The 25,795-nt window shown below is 44.0% G+C and overlaps 1 protein-coding gene across 1 annotated transcript in view; it reads right to left on the bottom strand.

Moving 5' to 3' along the window:
* Window positions 1–25,795, bottom strand: part of C7 (complement C7) — a 413,756-nt gene that overhangs the window by 360,731 nt on the left and 27,230 nt on the right. The window contains exons 3-4 of the mRNA XM_086960581.1: window positions 13,668–13,737; window positions 1,879–2,020 (exon numbers count right to left, since the gene is read on the bottom strand). Coding sequence (XP_086816707.1) covers window positions 1,879–2,020; window positions 13,668–13,737 — 212 coding nt within the window. The remainder of the gene's footprint in view (window positions 1–1,878; window positions 2,021–13,667; window positions 13,738–25,795) is intronic.

The raw sequence follows: 25,795 nt of genomic DNA, 5'->3' as shown, positions 1-25,795 counted from the left end.
CCCTTCGTTACGCTGCGTCTTTCTCCTGCACACTGATGCAAAATGATTCGGGATGCCGCAGTTGGTGCATGTCTTCCCTTGTGCCGGGCACAACTGTGAGGGGTGTTCCTCATACTCACAGTATCCACAGTGGTTCTTTGGGGTCTGTGGCTGACGATCTCATGGCCTGTGGATCTTGTCTTCGTCCTAACTGTGTCTACCTTTTCCGACTTTACCGTGATGCTCTTCTCTGGACCTCTCATCAGAGCTACGTCCATTTCTTCTGCACGTGCTGCCGACAGGTCATGGGACAGGACTAGCACCAGCATCAGTATGTTTGGCTGCCTTAATATGAGGCCACGAAGGGTCTTGCTGAGTATCCCAAGGATCCGCTGGGCTCTGATTTCTTCCGCCTGTCGGTCGCGGACGAGGTGTGTTGTGGCTAGTTCTCTTAGCCGTGCGTGAAAAGCATCAACGGACTCGCCTTCCTCTTGCTTTGCTTGTCTTGGTTTAAAGTGCTCAAAGTCCGGGTTCATTTGGGGATCAAAATGGACGTTCAGGGCTGTGACCGTTGTGGCATAATCATCGGGGGAATCTGTCTCTGGTCGATGTTTGAACAGGAGGTAGAACTATTCTCCTGCATAGTGGAGTAGAAGTGAGCGATTCACTGCTCCATCCTTTTCCCGTGTGGCGATGAAATAGTTCTCTAAGCAGCCAAGCCATGTTTGCCATCATGGCGTGTCCGTGGAAGAGTCTGCTGACTCACTGAAAGCAGGCAGGACGCCAGATAGAGGGTGATGCGGTACTGCTGGCTCCGTAACTTGGGCGGCATTGTCCTGATCCCCCATCTTGCGTGGTGTGGGCGCAGGTTGGTGGCCTAGTGAGAAAGTTTGCTACTGGTGGGCGGCCCTCGGGCACGGGAGTTGGCACAACTGCACTCAGCGTCGTGCAGGCCTGCGTGCGTGTAGACACAGGGTACTCACTCAGGCTGGGGAGGGGTACCATGGTGTCTCTGTGGCACTCCTTGGGGCGTGTGTGTTCCACCCTTCTCTTGCAGTTGTCACCGGCAGCCCACCTGGCGGATGCGGCAGGATCAGTCAGGGATATCGCCTCTGCTGCCAGGAAACTGCTTCCACAGGGTTGGGGCCATGTGTGGTAGGCCTGCAGGTGTTTGGAAGGGCCTCATGGTTACCGCAGAGCAAGTGCTGCCAGCTTCACTCCTTTTGTGCTTTGTTGATCAAAAAGCACGCCTGGGCATCCCGACATCGTTGTCAGTGTTCCAGGGGGTTTTACCCTCCCGCTGAATGTTGCGCGCTAATGCCTATGTGCGCACGGCATTGAAATAAGACACTAACTCGCATGTGTCGTCGTGCGCGGACTGCCCCCGCACCTCCACCTTCTTTATTATATGGACCCGCTCACGCCAGCCGGTGTGAGCGCAAGGGCGGGGCTGCGGAACGCGCACCAGCGGGGAAAAGCTGGTGCACCAACTTTTACATCTAGCACTGACAAATAATCAGAGACTCGTGGAGTCTTGGGAAAAAGCTAGGAGAGAACTAGCACCGTTTTTCGATGCTAATGGTCTGAATTAGGGCGCACGGACACAAGCTGTCTTTGGAAAAAGTTCAGGTCTGCCGCTCCTGCATCAAACAAGTCAGACAAATTGCTTCTGAGAATGGACTAGACGAAGACCCAGCAAAAGAAAGCAATATCTGAAAATGACTCTCCTCTGCTTATTTGCCCTCCCTGCATAAGAACAACATTTCTACCCCAACCATTCATCAACAAAATAAGTAGAAATTGTCACGTTTTGTGCTTTGAGGATTCAACAAATAACCATTTTACAAGATACAATAACAAAGGTATGATTACTATATTGAGAAAGAAATCATAAACTACCTGAAAAACACCTAAAACGATCACCACATCCATCTTCTGTGAGGCATCCTCGTGTAGGAACACAGGATCGGGTTTCAAAGGTACTTCCAGCACAAGGATGACCACCAAACTGGGCATAAACAGCTATTGTCCGCCTACGTGTCTAAAATAAAAACATGCAAGATTTCTCAATCTTAACTTTTACATTTATTTAAAAATCCTCACAATATAGCAACATTGTTTCACATAAAAAAATACCAATGCTTTTACCGATGTAAAATCACAAAACAAATGATACACTCAAAGCACACACGCCATCTTTATCTGAGAAACCTGCACAGAGTGCATTACATGAGTGAGCCAGCGGACATTCATGAGGGTACTCTAGGGGGGATAAACCCTTATTGGTCTTCATGCACCAAGTGCTCGGTTACTCCTGCAGCCTATTAGCCAGGATTTTGGAAAGGATATTCACTTCCACGTTGATCATGGAGAGAGGACGGTAGGAAACAATCTTCTTAGGGTGCCAATCTGGTTTAGAGAGCATGACGTTAAGTGTCTCTTTAATGGTCTAAGGGAGCGCACCCCTATCCCTTGCTTCGTTCTAGACTTCCAGCAGCCTCTTAGTTAACACTGCTGCATATGTAAAAGAGAATGCCATTGGGCACTCATCCGTACCTGGGGTTTGTGTCACGATATGTCGCCGATCACCTCTAGAATCTCCTCCTTAGTCAATGCAGGTCCAGGGCTTCTCTTTGTGACACCTCTAATTTCGGCAAGTCCAAGCCCGCCAAGGTCTCCTTCGCCTCAATGACAGCACAGACTCTGGTAAAGCCTTGATAAATATCTTTGGAGTTCCCTATTGATTGCAACATGTGTAGAGACCAGCCTGTTATCATCGGTCCTTAGAGACATGATCCAAGTTGTCTGCCTTTCCCTACGAAGGAGCCATGCCAGGAGTCGACCAGGTCTGTCCCCCTCCTTATGCAATAATTGTCTATACTCCTTCAAGGTAAATGTGTTTAGCCAGCCTCATGACTCCCTGTCCGCCAGCTTAGCATCCATTGTTTTGCCCTGCAATAAGGGATCATACTAGCCCCTGTTGAAGGTGTGCTAATGTATCTTACTGGCCCCTTAACTCCCATCATAGCTGATTCTTAATTCCATACACCCTGGAAAGGCACTCCCCACGTAAGTCATAGGACTGCCGTAGTTGCTTCCCATTCATTAGCTCTAGTGACTGTGGACCCCCAACTTGCCTTCAAAGAATCGCTCTTGGACATATGTCAGAAGTACTGGAGCATGGTCGGACAAAATCCGCCTCAGGTGCTCCACTGCAACCACCTCATTGCCCAACGCTCATGCTACGAGAAGTCTGTTCAGCCTACTATACAGACTACACATATCTGAGTGGGATGTGTACTGCAGTACCGTGGGTACAATGCTCTCCATGCATCAAAGCAGTCCACTCGTACCATTGCTTCCACCAGTGCCCTAGACATGCCTGGTTTCATATTATACTTGGGGAAGGAACATGTGCATATCCCCATTTAAAATACAATTGAAATCTCCTGCCCAAAGTAGAGACGTCTCTATGTTCAGTGTACGCATGTCTATCACCTTCCTGAAAAAGAACCTGTCATCACTGTTGGGGCGTACACATTCAAGAAACGTATGTCCTTGCCATTCAAAGCTCCTGTGAGGAACAGATATCTGCTCTCAACATCTGCATATACCTCCTTAAGTCGAAAAGCACCCCTTGGGGCTGTCCATACAGCAACACCCCTCGCATATGAGGAGTAAGTGGATGTGTATAATTGCTCTCTCCATTTTTTCTTTAGGTTATCCGTCTCAGTGAGGTGAGTCTACTGGAGAAGGGCTATTCCCACCCCATAGCGTCTTTGGTAATTATGGACCCTGTGGCATTTTGTGTAGTCCTGCAGGCCCCTGACATTTCAGGTTATAATTCTAACTTCTCGTTCCATGGATTTTTAAGTCACCCCAAGCCCGCCTGTGACGTGACCTATTGACGTGCCATATTGCCCAGCGTCTCCCAATGTCTTTAATATGAACCCCAGTCCCATTCCTTCCTCCATCCACAACCCCTAGGATGCCTGTGTGCATGTACTTTGCCTGTAAATATGTTCTGCCTAGCAACAATTTTAAAACAATAACAATAACAGAACCAAATGAACCCCGCCCTCCACCCCCCCTCCCCCACGGGTAAACATCTAACCTTCCACTCCAAAGATGTTTTCCCATGTGATATGCTACTGAGTGTCACACCCCCACCCTATCATTATGGCATCTACATCCCAATAAGGCCTGTAAGCAATGAACCCTTAACAGATAGTGAAACATGCAGAGGATCTTACAAGGCAACAAGTCGTGCACCAGCGGAGGCCAGCCTCAATCTAGAGGCCCAGAAAATCTACAGAAATAAAAATAATGGTGAACAATTAAAAGGTGGGGTAGGCGTGGCAGTATGTGGCGCCCCCGCCACCCCTTTGTAGGTAACTCTAGATTATCATGCACAGCTGCGTTATGAAGGTCAGCACGAAGCAGAAAAAAGGGGTTGGCAGGGCGTTCTCGACCCCTGAAGCATCCTAAATCACAACTGACCTGACATCCTTGGTGTGATTTTCCCCCTAACTTTTTGCCTTCCAGCCTTCTGTTTTTGCTGACTTCGTTTTTGCTGGCTTTAGTACTCTTTGCACTTTACCACTGCTATCCAGTTTTAAAATGCTTGAGCACTCTCATTTTAACATGGTATGTTTGGGTTACACCCAATTGGCCTATTTCATTTTCTTGTAAGTCCCTAGTAAATTGGTGCCACATGTACCCAGGGCACGTAAATTAAATGCTACTAGTTTTAAACTGCGAACTCAACCTGGCAAGGTGAACCACTTGCCAGGCCCAATTTTCCTCTTTTTAATGCATACAAGTCACCCCTAAGGTAGGCCCTACACAGCCCATAGGGCAGGGTGCAGTGTATTTAAAAAGGTGGACCTTTGCTTTTAGATTTTACATGTCCTGGCAGTGAAAAACTCTTAAATTCATTTTTCACCACTGTGAGGCCTACCACTCCCATTTGATAAAATTAGGTTACGTTATTGCATTTAATAAATTATAACTTTAAATTTTAAGCAGGTGCGAAAATCAAGTTTGCTAACTATATGCCCACTTTAATGATAACGTTGTATTTTATGTCCACAATTCTGAAAATACCACTTTTAGAAAGTTGCTATTTTCGTGTCCTAACCATTTGGTGCATGCAGCCTGTCCCTGGGTCACATGACTAGGTATAGCTGACAGTTGGTCTTTGTTTATTGCTCCCCGACAGTGAGACAGTGAGACTAAAGGAAGATAAATGTTGGCAGGATTAGCCACTCTGAGTTGATCAGAGGGAGAAGATGCCACCTACCTCACTCGCACATCACAGAGGCTCTGCCTGAGCACCATCACAAAGTGTTTGACACTGGTCTTTGGGAACCTCAGACAAGCTGGGGCCAGGGAAGGGAGGAAGGGGATGCTTGATACCACAGGGGGTAGAAACCTCAAGAAGCTTCTCCTACTTATAGTGGGCACCAGGTATGAATATTGGATCCTTAGACTCAACTCTTCAGTACTCATCTGGGCCTGTGGGTAAAAATTCAGAAGAAGGCCTGCTGTACTACTCTGTAAAAAGGGCTGCCAATCTGCTGCCCTGACTGAAGTACTGGACCTGCTTCTTGAACCTGGTGCTACCAAAGTGGCTCAGTTGGCTAGCTGGTTGGCCTCAAAGTCTCAGAGACAGAAAGCTCCAACCAACTGGATCCCAGCAACTGGACTCTGCCTATGGTGAGTCCTACCCTCCCAAGTGGTGTCCCCCCTGTCCTGGACTCATGGAAGTGGGCCTAAATGTGCTCTGCCAGCTCAACTGTAGTCTGAGCAGAACTGACACATCGCGAATCATCGCCCCTAGAAACTCTGCATTGGAGCTGCTGTGCAACCTATCGCCATTCAGAACTCCACATTGAAACCGCTGTGCAACGCAACCCCAACTAAGGACTTCACATCACTGTCCACAGCCTCATCGGAATGTCCACAGCACGATTAATCCTTGATACAGGCCCTCAATCACAAGTCCTTGGTCGACAGCATTCTCACGATGATGCAGGACTTTACATCGCCAGCTCAGCAGCTCCTTAGGAACCAGCCAATGCGTGGCACATCCTCGATGTAGAACTTCGCATCACAAGACCCCTTCTCGATGACCTCCTTTGAAGACCATGCAGGACCTTGCATCTCAGCCTCACAGCTCATAGGATCCGATGCTGCGTGATGCATCTCAACACAAGGGCCTTCCATCACCTAGGCTACGTGACGCATCCTCAACCTGGGACCTCGAAGTGCTTTGCAACCAGGATTTAAGGTGCTCTTGTTCAGTGGACCTAAATGGGTCCCTGTACTTTGCACGTGCTCCATCACGGTTGGACTGAACTTGTGACTTTGTCCCAGTCCAGCGCAACCAGATAACGACAGTTGGCGTGTTGTGCTTTATAGCACTGTTGTCACTTAAACCTTTCAAATTACATATCTCCGGTTAAACTGATTGTATTGTTGTTGTTTTGATCCTAAATTATGTATTAAATTGTACTCTATTTTTTCCTAAATTGGTGTGGGATTTGTCTTGCATTGTGTTTCACTTAGTTATTGCTTGAAGTGCTGCATAAATGCTTTATACTTTGCCTCTAAGTTATGCCTGCTTGCTTTTGTGCAAAGCTACTAGAGGGTTTAGCACACGCTAATTTGGGGTTTTCTTCTGGCTTCACCTTGACAAGGATTGTGGTTGCTAGTTGAGTAGGGTTCCCCCCTGAACCAGTAACCCAACTTTTTACCTACACTGAGATTTCTTTTCTCCATACATTTATTTCAGCATATCAGTTGACAGGAACTTCGTGCTACAGAGACAACCGTCCACAACTCCAGCTTGCTTTTTACACTACAGCAACAAACATCCACAACACTCTCCCTGCTCCACGCGGCCTCTCCACTGTGAACAGAACTCTTTGCGTTATAAATTTGAAGTTAACTCTTTCAGCAGGCCTAACCTGGTCCCTGTATCTGTCTTGCCCTCCATCACGGGCGGCCTGAACTTGTGACTTTCACCCGGTCTCGCATGATCAGATCACCGTGATAGTGCAGAAGGTTTTAGCTTAAATAAATGTTATATTTTACACAAGGCATTAACATGAACATTTTGAATAAAATGGTATGTGGCCAGATGTGCCGTTCTAAAATGGGCAAAATGAACGTGCAGCAAGATTTCTTTAGTAGGCACTCATTTCTATTGTAGTTTCACTGCTAGGCCAGACCAGCCCTCCTCCACTCACTACATCTCAGTTAATTTTCTTATTTAATAAATGGACACTTTTAGGAAATGGTAAACGATGCAATATTATTTGATAAATGATTCAGACTTGACTTGTTTACTCATGTCATCTCTCTAGAATGTGCTGACTTTAAAAAGCATTCTTTCTTTCTCTAAGCTACATGTTCCCATTGTATTTAGATAGTTTAACTGCCACTTATCTACAATGGTGAATCGTATATTAAACAATAATACTTACATGAAGACGTGAATCTCATGACTTAATACTGCAGATTGCAACTAGAATGTTTCTGCGTTATAATAGTTCATTGTCATGCAGTGGAATACTGAAAAGCTAATAGTCAGACCGAGGGGTTCTTGTGGAAACTCAGAGTAAAATTAACACACATGAATGTTTAGCAACTAAGATGATACTCATAGATAGCACCTTTCCGACTTTGTTCGTTTACTGTGGGAATGAAGGAGGAAGCAGTAGATCATCAGACAACCCTTCCTCATTGGCATGAGATGACCTAACACCAGTACGGATTGTTGCATATGTTTTGTGTTTATAATATACGTGCTCCTAGCTCGAATTAAGGCAGTGAGGTCCAGGCCAGTTTTGCTGCCACCATTCTATTTTCCCTTTGCCCTTTTTTGCCTTATTCGATCTAAACTACTGCTGGCAGTGATTTTTGCCACCTATTATTTTGTAGATGTCTATTACTTTAACGGTTATGGCTACTGATGTGACTATTTTTCTAACTTAATTTTGGACAGTTACTACTGTGACTGGATGCTGATGCTGAATTGAGAGATGAGACTCGGACGGGTTTCTGGAATTACACTTTATGGGAAGTTTGACTTCAAATAAAGTTTTATTTCAATTATCCTATACATATTGTTCTTTCCAGAAGGACTCGTTATGGGTTCTGATAGATTAGAATCCATTTAGAGTAGAATAGGGATTAATTTCCTTTATGTAACACGCTGTAATTCTTTTGATTGATCTAACTGCGACTTTTATTGATATTTCTGTAAACTGATTTATCTGATTTACTAAATTGAATAAAAAGACAAAAACAAAATACTAAACTCTCATTGATCAATAAAGTATGTTAAACTGATACAAAACTCTCATTATTGACTGAACTTAGGGCCAGATGTATCATGTGTTTTTCTGTTCGCAAACGGGCCGATTAGCAGAATCGGCCCGTTTGCGAGCGAGAAAAAAGCCTTTTGGGATGGATCATCCCAAAACGCAATCGCAAAATAGGGAATTGCAATTTTTGCAAATACCTATTTTACAAATGCATTTAGAGAATCGCAATTTGCAAATCCGTAAATGCAATGCAAGAAGCACTTTTAAATTTGCAACCCTACTTTAAGGAATCACATTTTACTACCAACTTCAAGTTGGTGGTAACTTGCAAATCCTTTGAAAAATGCACAATTTTCCATTTTTCTAAGTGCCATGTGGTGCACAAACATGCCCTTAGGGCATGTATGTGCACCAGATTTGCACACATGCATATTTCTGGAGTGCAACAGGGTGTCCTTTTGGCACCCCTACACCCTTGAAATTGCATGCGCAATTTGCGAGGATCTATTGGGTACTCGCATATTGGGCATGCAATTCCCATTCATTCCTTATTTGCGACTCACAATTTGCAAGTCGTAATTAAGGAATGCGTGGAGATTGCAAAATATTTGCAGAAACCTACATACATTGCATTTTGCGAGTAATAGCGCATAGGTAAAATTTGCTATTATAGGCTCGCAAAATCCAAAGTTGTTACATTTGGCCCTAAATGACTGAATGGAAGATGCTTTTTGTGATGTCTTTGGTTGAAGATCCATTGCATATGAGAAGAATTCAGTGCGGAGCTAGAGACCCCCATTGTAAGTCAAACGTTTAACTGAGATAAATTAAAGAAAAACACTTCCGCACCAGCAACCACGAGTGACCCTTGTATATACTTTCCTTACATCTTTGGTACTGCATATCTCTGCTTCTGCCAATTGGATTTTCATCATTTTGCTCTCAAATAATATATTTCATTTTACTCTATTATTCTAAATTGGTGTGAGGTTTTTCTTGCGTTTTCACTTTATTACTTTTTGAAGTGATGCTTAAATACTTTACACATTTTCTCTACGTTAAGCCTGACTGCTTTTGTGCCACGCTACAAGAGGGTTAAGCACGGGCTACTTTGGGGTTTGCTTGTGACTTCACCCTGACAAGAATTTTGGTTGCTGCTTGAGTAGGGTTTCACCTACCCCACAACCGGTAACCCAGTTTCTTACATTTACTGACTATTTTCAACTCATAAGTTTCTTTAAGCACATGAAATGATTTCTGGACCAACTCAGCATTTAGTTTCCACAGAGCATCTTCCCTAATATATCCACATCCCTCCATATTTTCCACATGAATCCTAAAAGTCAAATTCCGAGAAAATTAACCTCCCTGGAAAACATATGTGTCTTCCTTTTCTAAACTCCTGGGGCCCGATTCACAGAACTAACTTAAGACAAAATACTAAACCTACTACCATTTTGGTATTCCCAGAAGGCACTTACTCATTTTGGTATTCACAGAAGGCACTTACTCATTTCGATATTCACAGAAGTTAGGACTCCTAAATGCCTTCTGTGAATACCGAAAGTCTTAAAATTAGGGTGTTTCTCAATTTAGTAGTAGTAAAGTTAGGACTCCAAACTTTCGGACTCCTAAATGCCTTCTGTGAACACCGAAAGTCTTACCATTAGGATTTTTCTCAATTTGGGGATAGGGGCCTCCGGTTAGTGGCTGCTGGCAAGCAGGCCACTTGGTTGTGGGAGCAAAGCTCCTGGACTTTAGCTCAGGGAAAATGGAGTAACAAAGTAGCACCAAAGGTGCACCCTCAGGGGCACTAGGGCGGTCGGGTGAAGGGTGCTGTTTCCACGTCGGGCCCCCTGTTGTTTTCAATGGGGAACCTCCGGTTTGCAAAGGCACTGCAGGCTTGGGGACGAAGGTCTTCTGGGTGCGACCACCACTTCTAGAGGTAAGTTGGGAAGTTAAGGGTTGGTTAGGCACCGTCCCTTTGGACACACAAGGCCGCCGGGGGTCGGGTGCAGGGGTGCCTTTTGGGGTCGGAACTTCTTACGAGCTCCTGGATGCGGTTGAGGAGGCCTTCTGGATTTAGACTGCAGGAGTCTGCTGGAGGCTTGAGGCAGGATAGGGGTCACCGGATCTCGGGTCGGGATCGGCGGGGTGACCTCCTTTTGGTGTTTTCCCACTCGAGCTCAGGCCGTGGACGGCGGGTACTGAGTGGTGCGGATTCGCGGTTTCCGGCCAAGGCCAGAGGTTGCAGATGAACAAATCTGATGTTCACGGGAGACAAAGTCTTTGTGGTTGAAGGCAGGCAGGTCCACTGAGGTTTTCAAGGTTGCTGGCTGCAGGACACACTGGAATTTCGCAGGAGCATGTTCGAGGTGGAGACAGGCCGGTAGGGCTGGGGTCAGGTCAGTGGGCGTCTTCCTCTTGTTAGGTGCTGCACCGCTGTTCGGTCCTTCTTCTTCTTCTTCTTGTAGCTTCTTCTTGTCTGATGAAGCAAGATTAAGGGGTGCCCCTAAATATTAGATTTAGAGGCGTTACAGGTAGGAAAAAGGCAGGGACCAATGAGTCCCTTTCCTGGGGTGGGTACACCCCCTATTATCAAAAACGAAAACCTCTCGCTAACCATTAATTCATACATAAGCAACACATCCTAGATATGAAACAGCAACATTGTTCCACAAACAAACTATTTATGAAAACAAGTTGCTGGGGGTCGCGTAACTAGTTAGCATGGAGGAGTCTCGTTCGTTATCGGAACTAACCAGACAAATCGCCCCTATTATGCCACCCTCCAGGGGGAGGGAGGCATGAGCCTGTCCCTGGTTGGCTGAGTCCCTCCATCTGCAATATGGGGTGGACTGAGAGTTGTGCTTCACCTCGCCTCCCCCACCTGAGGGGTGGGGTTAGCAGAGGTGGGCACACCTCTCTTCCTCACTTGTTTTTCTGCCGGTTCTCCTGCCCAAAGTGGGGGCCTGAACCAGTGGGGACCAGTTGCTGAGAGCAGCAAGTGGCCTGGGGAAGCTCACAAAGGTGGCATGTCTTTGAAGCTTCCCCTTTGTGAACCCTGCCCACCCTGGGGAGGAGGCTTGGCACCTCATCCCAGGATGTGCATTGTTTCAGGCCCCAGAGAGCAGCAGGCTCTCGACCCAGAAGTCCAGAAACATGTCTGGTGGTGGCAGCTGAAAGCAGCGACTCAGCCTGGACACTAGTGGTTGGTTAGTTTTCATGGGCATCTCTAAGATGCCCTCTGTACATTTTTCATTAAATCCCACACTGGCATCAGTGTGAGTGTAATGTGCTGAGAAGTTTGATACCAAACTTCTCAACTTTCAGTGTAGCCATTATGGTGCTTTGGAGTGTGTAATGACAAACTCCCAGCACCATATACTCTTAATGGCAGCACTGCACTTACAATGTCTAAGAATGGACTTAGACACTGTAGGGCTACAGGGCTCATACACCTGTACCCTCCCCACTCGTATAGTGCACCCAGCTCGAGGGGTGACTGACCTATGCCAGGGAAGTGGGTTGTAGGCATGGCACACACAGATGTGTGTCATGTTGGCTCTTCACTTTGTTCTGCACCAAACATGCAGCCTTCAAAGGCAGTGTGTGAGTGTAATGGCACAGGGCCTTTAAGGGTGGTACAATAAGTGCTGCAGCCCTTAGAGGCCTTCTCTGGTCACAGTGCCCTGGGTACCGGTGGTACCATTTGCCAGGGGGGACCTGCGGCCAACGATGCCAATTGGGTGTAGGCTTCAATGCAGTTTTAGGACCATAGGTACCCCCATGTGCACTCCCCACCCCCAGAGTCCCTGGGGGCCCGCAACAGGCCCCCGCAAGCAATTCCCACATGTCTTTCCGTTTCCGCCCCCATAGTATTATAGCTGGTGGTATCTAACAGACACCGCCATCATATTAAACTATTTTCCACCCGGTCAACATTTTGACCGGGTGGAAAAGTGGCGGACGGTCTTTCCATCCGCCGCGGTCCTCCCTGCCATAGTAATATAGCGGGGGGAAATGGGTGGCAGGCGGGACGGATCTTGGGCGGGTCGCCACAGCCATGCGGGCGGTGGCGATCCGCCCGAGATCCTAATGGGCCCCTAAGTACGATACAAACTTGGCTAAGGAACAATCACATAAAGCTCAAAGAAAACCATTTATTACCTCTGACAATCTTAAAATAGTAGTACAATCACTAGTCCTTTGGAAACTTGACTAATGCAACGTCCTTTGGAAACTTGACTAATGCAACATCCTTTGGAAACTTGAATAATGCAACGCCTTCATCACAGGAACCCCAATAAGCCACCTCGGCCCCTTGAGAGCAGTTCCTCACAGGCACTGGTTTGATTACATCTCACCTACCCTCAAGAGTCTCAATTGGCTTCCCATTGAAGGTGGATGCTTCTCCAGACAGCTTGTCTCACTCACTAAGCAAAAAACAAATACCTGGAAATCAAACTTTTTGAGAGCAGGAAGATGCTGGGCATTGAGAAGCTCAAACTCTCTCCTTCCCATACCTCCTTAACTGAAAAAGGAATGCTCAGAGGAATGCTTATTCTCAGGCAATGCTCCTATGATCTGGAACTCACGTCCCAAAGATCTACCCTGCAACCCCTCCTTCTCCTGTTTCAAATGGGACCACAAATCTCTGCTGCTCAACAACTACTTCAACACATGCACAAACTTACGGTTCCCTACCCATTTCAACCTGATCCTCAGAGGCAGTTCTAACTTGTTCAGTCTCCCAGCTGTCTCAACAACATTTGCTTTTTTCTGTACTGTTATATACCTTTGGTGACTATATTCTAATACCTTAATGATGTAGGGTGTTTTACTCCATTTATGACTGACCCCACACACACGAGTCCCCTCATGTTTATTTTGAGTAAACTTTTTCTCATAGCATGTAAAGCCCTCTGATACCTTCGGGTCTTGATAGTGCTATATAAAACTCAAAAATAATAATAAGCAATCCTACATTCATCCTCTTCATAGGGTCCACCACATTCCAACACAGAAATATTGCATACACGCTCACCAGCCATAATCTCCCTTCTTAACTGAAGAGAAATAGTGCATTGTAAAATGTCAAACAATATCTTTAAACTACAACCAAATGTAGATTAGCTGTTGATGCTTTGTGAGCTTGTAAACAGGCATTTTGAGACAGTAAGCAAAGGTTAAACGTGGTTAAAATAAAAATATGTATTGCTAGGGATGTTTTATGGTATAAATACAGCTAATCACAATATGAATGTTATCTACCTCAATGGAACTGTTCTTGTTAATTAAATCACATTTCACTGGTATCATTAAGTGAAAGTCATACACATAGGCTTGCCCTACCTGAGTCTTTGTGCAGCCGTCGCATTCCGACCAAGGCCCATAGTTATTCCAAACACAGTTGATAGGACTACTGCAAATGAGAAGAGTTTCTATTAAAATAAGCAAAAGCTGCAGTATGTATTTAAATATTTAGTTATTCATGTGTTTCGTCTCATTCTAAACCGCTGCCTTTGGAGTTTAATGTGTACAGTAGAAGCACTGGGCCCAGATTTACAAAGCCCAAACATTGTCCTTGCATCACACAAGATGATGGAAGCCAACACAAGGGCTCTAGTGAGATTACTAAGACACGTAAAGACCCCTTGCATGCTTCTGCGTGGCTTAGTAAATCCAGAGTAACAGAAGGCAGTGCAAATCACTGCATTGTGTTATTTTGTGCTGGGAAGGTGTTCCGCGGGTGGTGTATGGGCGTTGCCATGTATCCACCCATGAATTTGGATACGATCCCAGATTTACTAAGGGTAGTAATTGCGTCAAAATGCTATGCCATCCCAAAAGAGGCATAACATGGAGAAATAGAATTATTTCTCCTTGTTATTTCCTCTTTCTACATGTGCTGCATTCTACAGAACACCTAGAAAGAGAAAAATTTCCCTGAGAATTGTTGTTTTGCAGGAAGGAACATCTTCCTGCACAAAAACAATACTGCCTGTATGCAGGCACCTTTCCACCATGGCACAAGCTTGCCTGCATTAGCGCTACCCTGCACAAAGTGAGCCAGACCAGAGTGAGAGCAGGAGTATGCCATATTTTAGTAAATATGGCGCATTCGTGCTCTCTCCATTTTACGAAGTGCAGCAAGTTGTCTGCCTGCATTGCATTATGTCAAATGATAGTAAATCTGGCCCTTGATGTGTAGCCATAGTGCCTCATCACAAAGTGCAACAAGTAAGGTTAGCATTCTAGTCATTCTGTTCAACCTCACTCAACTCAATTAAGGGCTTGGTTCTAAGTACAGATGAATTGTTAAATTTTCTGCAGAAAGATTAAGTAGCAAGATGTGCTGTGCCCTAGATCTCGGCTCTCAATCAGATGTTAGTTTAAACAGCTCAGTTTCCAACAATTTACAGCTAATTAGAGTCTGTAATCACCTTTATCATAATTTGGGGGAAATAACATATTATTATTTCACTTATGAAGAACATATTGAAATATGTAGTTCACATTCCTTCTCTAGAAGAGAAAAAAACATAAAAATAAAAAGACATTCATTCACACATCACTCCTGCTTAGTAGAGATTGCTACTGCAGTGCAACATAATTGAAGTGGTTTACACATATTTGGGGTAGAGAGCCTATTTCTCTTAAAGTGTGGAACGCCCTCACACTCTACAACAGAGCCTCCTCCTCTCTTCTTGAATTCCACAAGAGGCTGAAGGCCTGGCTTTTCAATTAACCAACCTACCATAGGCAGGGGTAGGCACACACACCTGCTCAGCGCCAGGGTACCTTTGGGGTGATAGTGCACTTTATAGATACAAATAACATAAAATAACATAACCAATGCTATTTTCAGCTGCTCTTACTGCACTTATGACCAGGCCACCAACTTAGTTGCTTGAGGCTGGCTGCTGTATGTATGTCTATGTTTTATATAACAATGACAAGATAGGAAAACTTAGTTTACCAAAAATAAATATATGGCTTGCCTCAAGAAACCCAATTGCCGAATTCAGATCGTAAATATTCAGCAAGTTCAGAGGACCTCCAACAAATTTTCATCAAGTACCTCTGCACTTCAAGGTAAGCTAATATCAAGCAATTTTTTTTTATTTATTGGGTGAAATGATGGGCCATACATTTTACCGTTGCGTGTCTGCAAGAAACAAGTGAATTATCAAATTGCCACAAGATGGCAGCATTGGATTTGAAATATAAGCAGACCTTGTTTGTTAGATGGATTGTATTGAGATAAGTATACTAACTATCTGAAGTAAATAGTTAACAGTTCTGAAGCTTAATGCCCACTTTTCCATCCTATTTAGAAGTGGCATGGAACATCTACAGGAGAGTTTTGCTAGCAAAAACCAATTCACCTATATTCAGTTCAAAAAGCAGTAAGACAATGTTAATGCAGCAGTACTGCGCCTAACCTATCAGATTCAGGTCTACCCCTAGCTCGGTGCTGACCTTCGATTGAAAAACACCTTGACCCAGATTTACTAAATTATTGCACAGCGCAGTGCAGCAAATGCTATGCTGCATGAGAAGGAGAGATCAGGAGAATGCCATATTTACAGAAATTTGGCACTCTCCTCCCTTCTCCCTAGTGCCGGCGCAGAACTGTGCTGCCATGCAACATGCACCCACCTTTGCACCAGAAATTGAGGTTTCTGTTTAGCAGAACATACACCCTGTCCAAGAAGGAGCATCAATTCTAGTAAGGGTAAGGAGAATACACAACCCAGCACCCTTTGGAAGCTGGGCCCAGAGCAGTCAGGCTTAACTTAAGAGGCATGTTTAAGGTATTTGTGCACACTTTAACCCTTTCGCTGCTGATGACGAGCTCAGCTCGTCATCACCCACGGGTGTCGTGTGCTGATGACGAGCTGAGCTCGTCATAGTGCCAGCAAAATTGCAATTTGCAGCACAGCGCAAAAATCACCGCAGCAGCGATGCGGTTAATTATAGTGACACAGTGAAAACACCACAAACAGACTTCAGACCAGTTTAGTAAAATAGAGAATATTCATCTGATTAAAACAGGACCAAAATGCAATCACAAATATTCAATAAATAGAATCTCAGATATGCATTTTGAAAGTTTAAATGCAAAAACAGTGCTTAGAAGTCACTTGCAGTCAAAAGAGTACTTGAGGTTGCGAGGGCCACGTAAACATCCCACTTTCAGGCCGACTGCGATGGAGGGGAAGCAGGCTACAGAACTCACACAGGTTCCACTGAAAAAAGTACCTTGCATGGAGCAATGCGTCGACGTTGAGAGCATAATGTGTCTGTCTTTTCCAAGCAGTCAGTCGATAGATCAGAGTCAAGCCTCACAGACGGATTTGAAGGATCAGCACTGCGTCATCTTCAAACCTCGCAGTCGGAACCCGCCTCGTCGTCAAATTGGCCCTGCATCAGAGGACACTACATCTGATGCATTTGGCGCAAAGGGGCCACTGCATCGGTTTTGAAAGAAAACAGCTGCATAACTCTCTTCTCATGGTCATGACTAGAGGGGGCACTTCCGACAAATGTAGAACTCACAGATTCCAGAGTCCATCAGTATGAACACAGTTGCAAGATGTCTTTTGTGTCACTGAGACTTCAGAAAACAGGAGGCAAGCCAACAAGCCCTTGGATAATCTTGGGTTCAAGGATGTAGAGAGCAGGTCCAGTTCCTCTCACTCCCAGACAAGAAGATGCAGGCCAACACAGCAGAACAGGTAGCAAAGTGGCAGTCCCTCCTACAGCATGGCAATCAGCAGGCAGCAGGCCAACACAGCACAGCAGGCAGTGAAGTGGCAGCTCTGCCTATAGCACAGCAGTTCTTCTTTCAGACAGAATGTCCTTGGTTCCAGCAAAGGTCGGATTTGGTGGTGTCAGGGGTCCAGAACTATTACCCAAATGTGCCTTTGAAGTGGAGGAGATATCAAAGAGACCTTTCAAAATCACAAGGTTCCTGACTTTCCTGCCTTGGCTCCAGACACACTACAAGGGGTATGCAGCTCTTTGTTTGGGGACAGACACATCCCTATTCAGGTGCAAGTGTCAGCTCCTCCCTCCCAATCCACCTCAGAAAGGCCCATCAGCCAGGTGATGGGCAATCAGGATACAAGTGTCACACCACAGCTCCCTTTGTGTGATTGTATTGAAGGAATGCACAAAGCCTAGCCGTCACCTAACACAGGTGTGTATTCAGGAAAAGGCAGAGGCACAAAATGGTTTCTAAAGGTGGCATTTTCAGACAATTTAAAATCGTACTTCACCATAAGTTGTGATTTTAACTTATGAGCTCAGACACCAAACTCCAAATTTTGATGGGTCCCAATCTTAAATAATACTTAAAAGTGGTTTTAAGGCAATCCTAATGTTAACCTATGGGAGAGATAGGCCTTGCAGTAGTGTAAAACGAATTTAAGAGTATTTCACTACCAAGACATGTAAAACCTAAAATCAGATGTCCTGCTTTTTAAATACACTGCAAGCCTGCCCCAGGGGGACTTAGGGTCTACCTTAGGGGTGACTTACAAGTAATAAAAAGGAAGGCTTGGCCTGGCAAGTAGATTAACTTGCCAGGTTGAAATGGCAGTTTACAACTGCGCCCACAGGCTCTGGAGTGGCAGGTTTGAGCCATTTTTAAAGGTTTACTGAATGGGTGGCACAATCAGTCCTGCAGTCCCACTAGTAGCATTCAATTTACAGGCCATGGGCACATATAGTGCACTCTACTAGGGGGCTTATTTGTAAATTAAATATGTCAACAGTGGATAAGACAATTTTACCACGTGTAGAGTACAGAGCATATGCACTTTAGCACTGGTTGGCTGTGGTAAAGTGCCTATAATCCTAAAACCATGAAGTTAGCAAAACAGGATGTCAGAAGGCAAAATGTAAGGGGAACCCACATCAGAGATGTGGGTTCCCCACCCTTTCAGTACAAAACACTATGCTTTGACTAAGGGGCATATTTATGAGCCCCTCGCACAGTAGTAACGTTACTTTTTGTAACGCTCCGGTGGCACATATCAAAAAATCATATTTAAGAGGTCACATAAAGCCATTTTGCGTGGCTTTGAATGGCCTCATGGACATGGAGAAAGGCAAGGTAGAGCAAATCGTTACGTTGCCTACTTTGCATTAGGGAGGAGCTCCATGGGCCTTGGTGTGGGTGTTCCCAAGCAACACCCATGAATTTCCTCAGATTTACCAAACCATGTCAACCTGGGGATGCTCCCAAACCTTACGTACACAGGGGTGGTGCAACAAGAAGAAATAACTTTATTTCTCCTTGTGTTTTCCTCTTTCTGCTCCTGGTTGAAGTGGGCACTTTTTTTTTACTCTAAACCCTGCCTACATTTATTAGTAAATAGGGTTTTGCCTAAGAAACCTTGGGTGGTTGCATGGGAATGACCATGCTCCACCCATGAAGTGCCCCCTGGTGCTAAGTAATGCAAAGCGTGTTATGCGCTGCTTTGCGCTACTTTCAAATGATTTTCCCGCAGAAAACAAGTTTTGCTCTGGAAAGTAAGAGAGTAAAAAAAGGTTTGGCGTGTATTTGCGTTTACTTTTGTGTCATAAACACGGTGCTAAACCTTAGTTATACTTAGTATACGACCTCATGTCATTTAGGATAGGGAACTTGGGGGCATATTTTGGAAAGTTTTGCGTCGCCCTCGCACAATGCAATGAGGTGCAAGGAGGACGCAAAAGCTAAGTCGGATTTATCAAACCTTGCGTGGCCCTGAATAGCTCGATAAATACAGAGTAACGCAATGCACGCAAATCACTGCGTTGCATTCTCTGTCCTGGGAAGCATTTCATCGCTGGACCATGGGTGTTCCCACGCATCCACCCAAGGATTTTGGCGCATTCCCAGATTTATTAACACTGTTAAACCTGGGAATGGATCAAAATGCTAAGTCTCCCCAGGTGAAATGTAATGAGGAGAAATATCTTTATTTCTCCACGTTACTTCCTCTTTCTATAGGTGCTGCATTCTGCAGCAGACATAGAAAGAGGAACATGCCTCTCATGAATGTTTTTGTGCAGAAAGGTATCCCTTCCTGCACAGAAGCAATCCTGCTTACAAAGCAGGCAGCCTTGCACCATGGTGCAAGGGTGCCTCCATTGATGCTAGACAGCACATTGAGCCTCAGGGATTGGCAATGACAGGAATGCACCGTATATTGTTCAGAATAGCATATTCCTGTCCTTTCCCTATCACGCAGCACAGCAAAGTGACTGGCTGCACTGCACTCCATGATAGTTTCGTAAATCGGCCCCTTGGTGTCAGTGAACGCCTCATGTTGCAGGTCTTTGCCATGCCAACTTGCTATGGCACGTATTTGAAGAGGTTCCGTAAGTATATCTAAATTAGGGATTATTCTGTTAAAGTAATTTGTTAACCCCTAGATGCAGACATTTTATGCTGGGGAGGTGCCTGTTGCATACCTTCTACTTTCTTTGAATCCTTGCTGACACCCTGGTCAGGAAAAACTTAACCTAAGAACTTGATTCTGACATTAAAAAATACTAATTTTCACATCTATCTCGGTGCAGGTTGAGGTCTTCTGCAGCTATAAAATGTAGAGTGGCTGTTTGCCTCTGATGGTGTTTCGATATTCTTGTTACATAGGTGAAAACGTCGTCACTCATACTCATGACACCATTTAGTCCAGAATGTGAGCCCTTGCATTATGTTTTAAAACACTTCTGCTGATGATGACAACCCTGAAGTGTAGTCTTTTATATTGCCTCAGGCCTACAGGGGCTGAAAATGGTGTCATGTAATGACTGGGTTAATCAAGTATTAACTGGTGTTAGCCAGAGTTCAGGTCTAATTAAATGAATAATTTAGGGCCAGAATTATAATCTGCAGAAATATAATCTAATGGATGACCTGTTTCTCCGCCAGGGCAATAGAGGTACTGTCCTACAGATTTAGAAATGACGGCTGTTCCTATCAATGCTTTTTGCAATTTGGTGCAGAGAGCTCCAATAACATGATGGAGCCCTGCACCACAAGGTTTTTATTATTATTTTCCAAAAGAAAATCCCAAAGCGCGAGTTTCTTTTTGACAATAAAAAAGAAAATCCTCCTGACTCCATGGGGGTTATCTCCTATGGCAAGAGGAGCATTTGGCAGTTTTCACTGCCCTTTAGAGTCAGGTTTTTCCTGGCAGAGACAGACAGTGATAGTTGACCACTAATTCCCATCATCTAAATTAAGTGGGCAGAATTAGAGGTCTGCCTCCAATAGTCCTTACTCCACAGGGCGGAGATGGAGTAGTTGCCGCCGTGATTAAACCAAAGTTCTGGCCACATATACATTTAGCAGGGGAACCTTAATGTTAGCAGTAAGCATACTCCTTCACCGTTGCGACCGAGTATGCTTACCACCAACATATATATCTGGCCCATAAATGTCATCTATTGTTGGATTAATGTGGTGCTCTCACCTAAAGGCAGAATTGGGAAGTTTCATATGAATGCAGATTGGCACTAAGTTTAGTTGCTCTAGCTTAGTTGCCTGGACCAGAGACAACACCAATGGAGTGGATTTGTTGCTGTCAGTAATTTCTGTTTGCTCCCGTTTTAAGTTCTGCCTCTACTTGAGACCATAAACGTAATGCCAGGCTTTGCTTTCAGATGACGTAGGCCCGAAAAGAGGAGGCTATATTGTTTCTACATTTCAATGATGTCCCATATGTTGACGCAGTTCTGTGAATGAGGGCATTGTGTATGAGGGAGAGTGAGGCTGGGCTTAGGTGTATGGAAGGCAAGTATATGCCGCTAATCAGGTATGCTGGTCCAGTGTTGTGCGGGGTTTTGTCTGTGTTGAATTCTGCATTCTGGGATGGAATGTATTATTTTGAAATTGACATTTATTTAGTGAACTTACCTTGGGGAGCAGCTGTGAAGTGTGAAAGAAGGAATTTTATTGGTGGCCAGGTTAGATAAAGAAATGGAGATTCTTGTTCAATTTCAATTTCAATCTTTATTTCGTTGCATTTGCAACATAAAAGATAACATAGAATATACAATTCATAATAAAATATACACAATATCAATTCATACATTATAATGGGCATCCTACTATATAAACTACATTGCATCTACATTTCATCATAGTTGGACGCATTAAATTACATTTCTTCATGTTTGGACACATAATTTTGCAGTTCTGGGTTTGGCGCAGAGCCAATTAAATATTAAAATATTTAAAAACAATAGAAAAGTTAAAAAAACATTAAATTGATTTATAACAGCCAAAAATTAAAAGGTACAATGCCTAGGCAATATTCATGTTTAAGGAAAGCCCAATCGAACAGTTTTTCATGATTAAAATGAAAGAGATGATTTCCTTCTGCTAAAATAAACGGACAATAAAAATTTACTAATCCCGAACACAATTACTTGGCTAGTATCCGTGCTTAAGATCCTGCCAGCTTCCCTATGGGAAATAGAGCCAATGTTACGGCACAAGGGGACTATCCATCATTTCCTTGCCTTGCCGTAGCTAGGGCAAAAGAACAATATGTGGAAGATATCCTCCCTTTGATAGTTGGTGCACAAGCTACAATGGTCTTTATCTGTCTTTCCCCATCTTTTCTCAGTTACCTTTATCCTCAGCGTTCCATACCTAAATTTTAGGTATAGGGATTTGGCCAATGGAGGCTGGATTTCATCAAGAAATTGTTCAAAAGATGCCTCATTTTTTACCAGGAGAAATTTTTCTGTGAGTGGACCGTGTGTTCTTATATACACGGAATCATGGCTCACATATGACCAAAAAGTTAATTTAACAATTTTCTTGGAAGCTGAGTTTAGAGAACCAGGCTCATTCCAAAAGTGTGTCAATCCGAGCTTGATTAGCCAATTTTTTACATGCTTAAACCAAAAAATCTTGTTATCTCTATCAAGCTCTAGTACTTCCTTCAACCCATTTTTATAGTCAGATAATTCCAAAGTTGTCCATAATCTGACCCACAACAGCAATGGTCTCAGTATAGCGTGCTGATCTGTGTGTTTAATATTTAGGTCAAGGAATAAGGGTATCAATGGGGTATTGGTTGGAACTTTTAATAGTCCCCTGATGAATTTATTCTCCAGTACTTCAAAAGTTTTTTTGCATACCGGCCCCCAAATTTCCGCCTCATACAAAGAGGCAGATTGAACCTTATATCTAAAAAGCTCTATTGCTGGAGGGACTGCCTTATTCACACTTTTATTGTACCTCTGTGTTATTGGAAAAGAGTTTTGTTTGAACACCAATTTTGATTTTTCCAGTTGTGGGCCCCATCCCATTACAGAGTCTAACAAGACCCCCAGATAGGTAAAACTGTGCTCGTAGTCTAATTTTTGCCCATTTAACATCAAATTCCTTTTAAAAGTTTTGTGCGGGTTTAGGGCCATGTATTTTGTTTTTTTATGTTAATTTCTAATCCTTTGTGGATGCAGTACTTTTGGAACCTGTCTAGTAGGGTCTGTAGACCCCGTGGTGTTTGTGAAATTAAAATTGCGTCGTCCGCGAAGAGGAGGGACGCAACACAAGATTCTTGTTAGATATCGTGTAGTAATTATGAAGGGGGGGACAAGACACAAGTTACACGTAACCACCTCTGTGTCCAGCTGAATGTCCCAGTATGGCTTGGGAGGTGGTTGGCATTCATATAATAGGCCTGGTAATTGAGCCAAATAGAGAGAACATTTTGGTTTTTGCTCTCATGGATTATTTTTTGAAGTGGCCTGAAATTAAATCAATGGAATCTGTGGATTCTGTTGCTGTAGTTACATTTTTGGATAAACTGATCCCCAGGGAAGGATTACCAAGGAAGACTATCTATGATATTGGGCCACAATTGATGGCAATGGAGTTTGAGAGCTTATTGGAAAGGAATAGTATTACATATAAAGTGATGTCTGTGTATTAAATAGAAGGTAATGGCAAAATCGAGAGATTCATCAGGGTAATTAGGGAATTAGCTAAGAAAAGTAATTTAAATTGGAGAACAAAAAGAGAAAAGAGTGGCCTCGGCGTATCGAGTTACCCCTACATTAACCTGGTAAAGCCCTCTCTCAATCATGAGAGGGAGAGTTCCCTTTACTCAGGATAATCAAAGTTGGTTGGTCAACAGCAGGTTTGTGGAATTGCCACCAGAGGTGGTTAGGAATAATATAGGAGCTAAGTAAGTAAAATAAAAGGTATAATATGGCAAAAGAGGTGTAAAAGAGTGGAAAGTGAAAGAGGGTGACTGGGTGTGTGTTAAAAAACCTGTGAAGGTGCGTAAAGGTTTCCTTAACCCAGGAAGGATGTAGAAGTTTTTACTAATTCAGCGAAGTTATGTGATGGGAAGGTGTGGTATCAAAGTAGAATGGCTTTGTGTAAAAAGGATTGTGATATGGAGAGGAGTGAGGATGGTCATGATCAAGATTTTATGTATAACAAAGATTTGTTTTGGCTGGATGAAAGTGTTCAGAAGAGTGATGAGGATTTTGTTGTGTGTCATTCTAGTCATTGAAATCACTCTAGTGTATTGGGTGAAGTGCTGCAATCTCAACCATTGGTTACTCATCCTGTTGATAAAGGTTCCAATAAACAATTATTTTTCCCTCTGCATCGTCCCTCCAAATGCCCCCCATGTAGCCCCAACGCCCCATCGCTGTTACCTGCACAGACCGCGGCTGCAAATTTGGGAGTGCCATTACGAAGCTTACCCATCTTAACGATTATTTTATCTCAAAATATTCTTCCATTTTAATTTGGAATCATTATAGAGAATACATGGCATAATGTTTGATGTTTACTTTCATATTATTAGAGGGTAAGTATTTGTGTTATAGAGAATAAAATAATATAAGGCTTAATAGTTTGTTTTGTTACTTTAACATTATTTGAATGTAATTATTTGTGTGTATATTATTGTTAGACTTGCGCTGCTCACGGGCCTTGTTCTGTTGGTGAACTTACCTTGGGGAGCAGCTGCATCTCTCTGGGACAGGATTAAAGTCTTGTAATACTTAAAGCGGAGCTCCTTCTTTACAGTAGGTGTGCGTAAGGAGTTTGAATTGGCTGTATAAGGCTGTTAAGGTATGCTGGTCCAGTGTTGTGCAGGGCGTTGTAGGTGTGCATGAGAAGTTTGAATTGGCTGCATTTGTGAATGGGGAGCCAGTGGAGCTCTCTAATGTGAGGTGAGATGTAGGTTTGACATTGAAGGTTGAATATGAGTCTTGCGGCCGCATTCTGAATGGTCCGAAGTCTGTGTAGGAGCTTCTTGGAGATTCTGGCACAGAGTGTGTCGCCATAGTAAAGTCTGCTTGTGATGAGGGCATGCATAATGGTTCATCTGGTGTTCTGTGGCAGCCATGTGAAGATTTTTCACAGCATACGTACAATGTGGAAACAGCCAGAGCTCACTGCATTGACATGTGTGATCCCTAGATTTCTGGTGTGTTCCATTGGTCCTAGTTCTGTTGGCCACCAGGTGGCGTCCCATGGGGAGACCTTGTTTCCAAAGACTAGTACTTCTGTATTGTCGTGAGGTGAGCTTCGAGTAGTTGGTTTCCATCCATTCTGCTCTAGTGGTCATACAGTTGCTGAAGTTGGTTCTACTGGCGGTTGTCTTGTCTGTCAGGAGAGGATGACTTGGCTGTTGTCGGTGTAGGAAATGATGGCGATGTCTTGTGATCGTATGATGTTGGCAAGCATTGTCATGTAGAAATTGAATAGGGTCGAGTGAGGGACGATCTCCTGTATACGTTGAACAGCGTCGGGCTGAGGGATGGTCCCTTGAGGACCAGACAGGTGAGGTCCTTGGTTTCTGAGGTGAAGGGTGGCAGTTTGGCAATTTGGGCACTTCTTGTGAGGAACAAGCAGATCTAGTTGAGTGCGAGTCATTGGATGCTGATGTTGTGGAGTCTTCTGATGAGTGTGTTGTAGGAGACTGTGTCAAATTCAATAAAGAAGATGAGGACCACTGTTCTTTCTTTCATTCTACTGTATACATTCCATCCCCTACATTCACAATGAAGCCTTTGACATTGGGATTATGTCATGAGATTGGTACAGGTTTACAAAGTTGAATGGAGGTGCATACATGGTACCTATCTTGATACAGAACATTTTAAAGTGTCCATATACATTTGCTCTAACTCGTATGTTGAATTCAGAATGGTAGGTATTCCCTTATGCTTTTCTGAAGGCTGATACATTCTAAAGTCAGTTTTAGAGGGTTTTGGACCAGTTGGTAGGAGGAAATGTCCTTGTTCCTTAAAGAAAACTGATCGACTTAAACTGTACTTTCTTACATGGATGGCTGGCCCCTTGTGTAGTTTATGGGTTATAATGGAAAAGGGCTGGGCCTCTTGATTAAATAGTGCCTACTTTTTAACAGACAAGAAGCCTGTTACTCTCTACCCTCAACACAGCAACACAGTATACCATAGCATAGCAACAAAATCAT

Source organism: Lissotriton vulgaris, chromosome 3_1, assembly GCF_964263255.1.
Source record: "Lissotriton vulgaris chromosome 3_1, aLisVul1.2, whole genome shotgun sequence".
NCBI lineage: Eukaryota > Metazoa > Chordata > Amphibia > Caudata > Salamandridae > Lissotriton > Lissotriton vulgaris.
The sequence above is the reverse complement of the archived record's forward strand: the minus strand, read 5'-3'. Positions and strand labels throughout refer to the sequence as shown.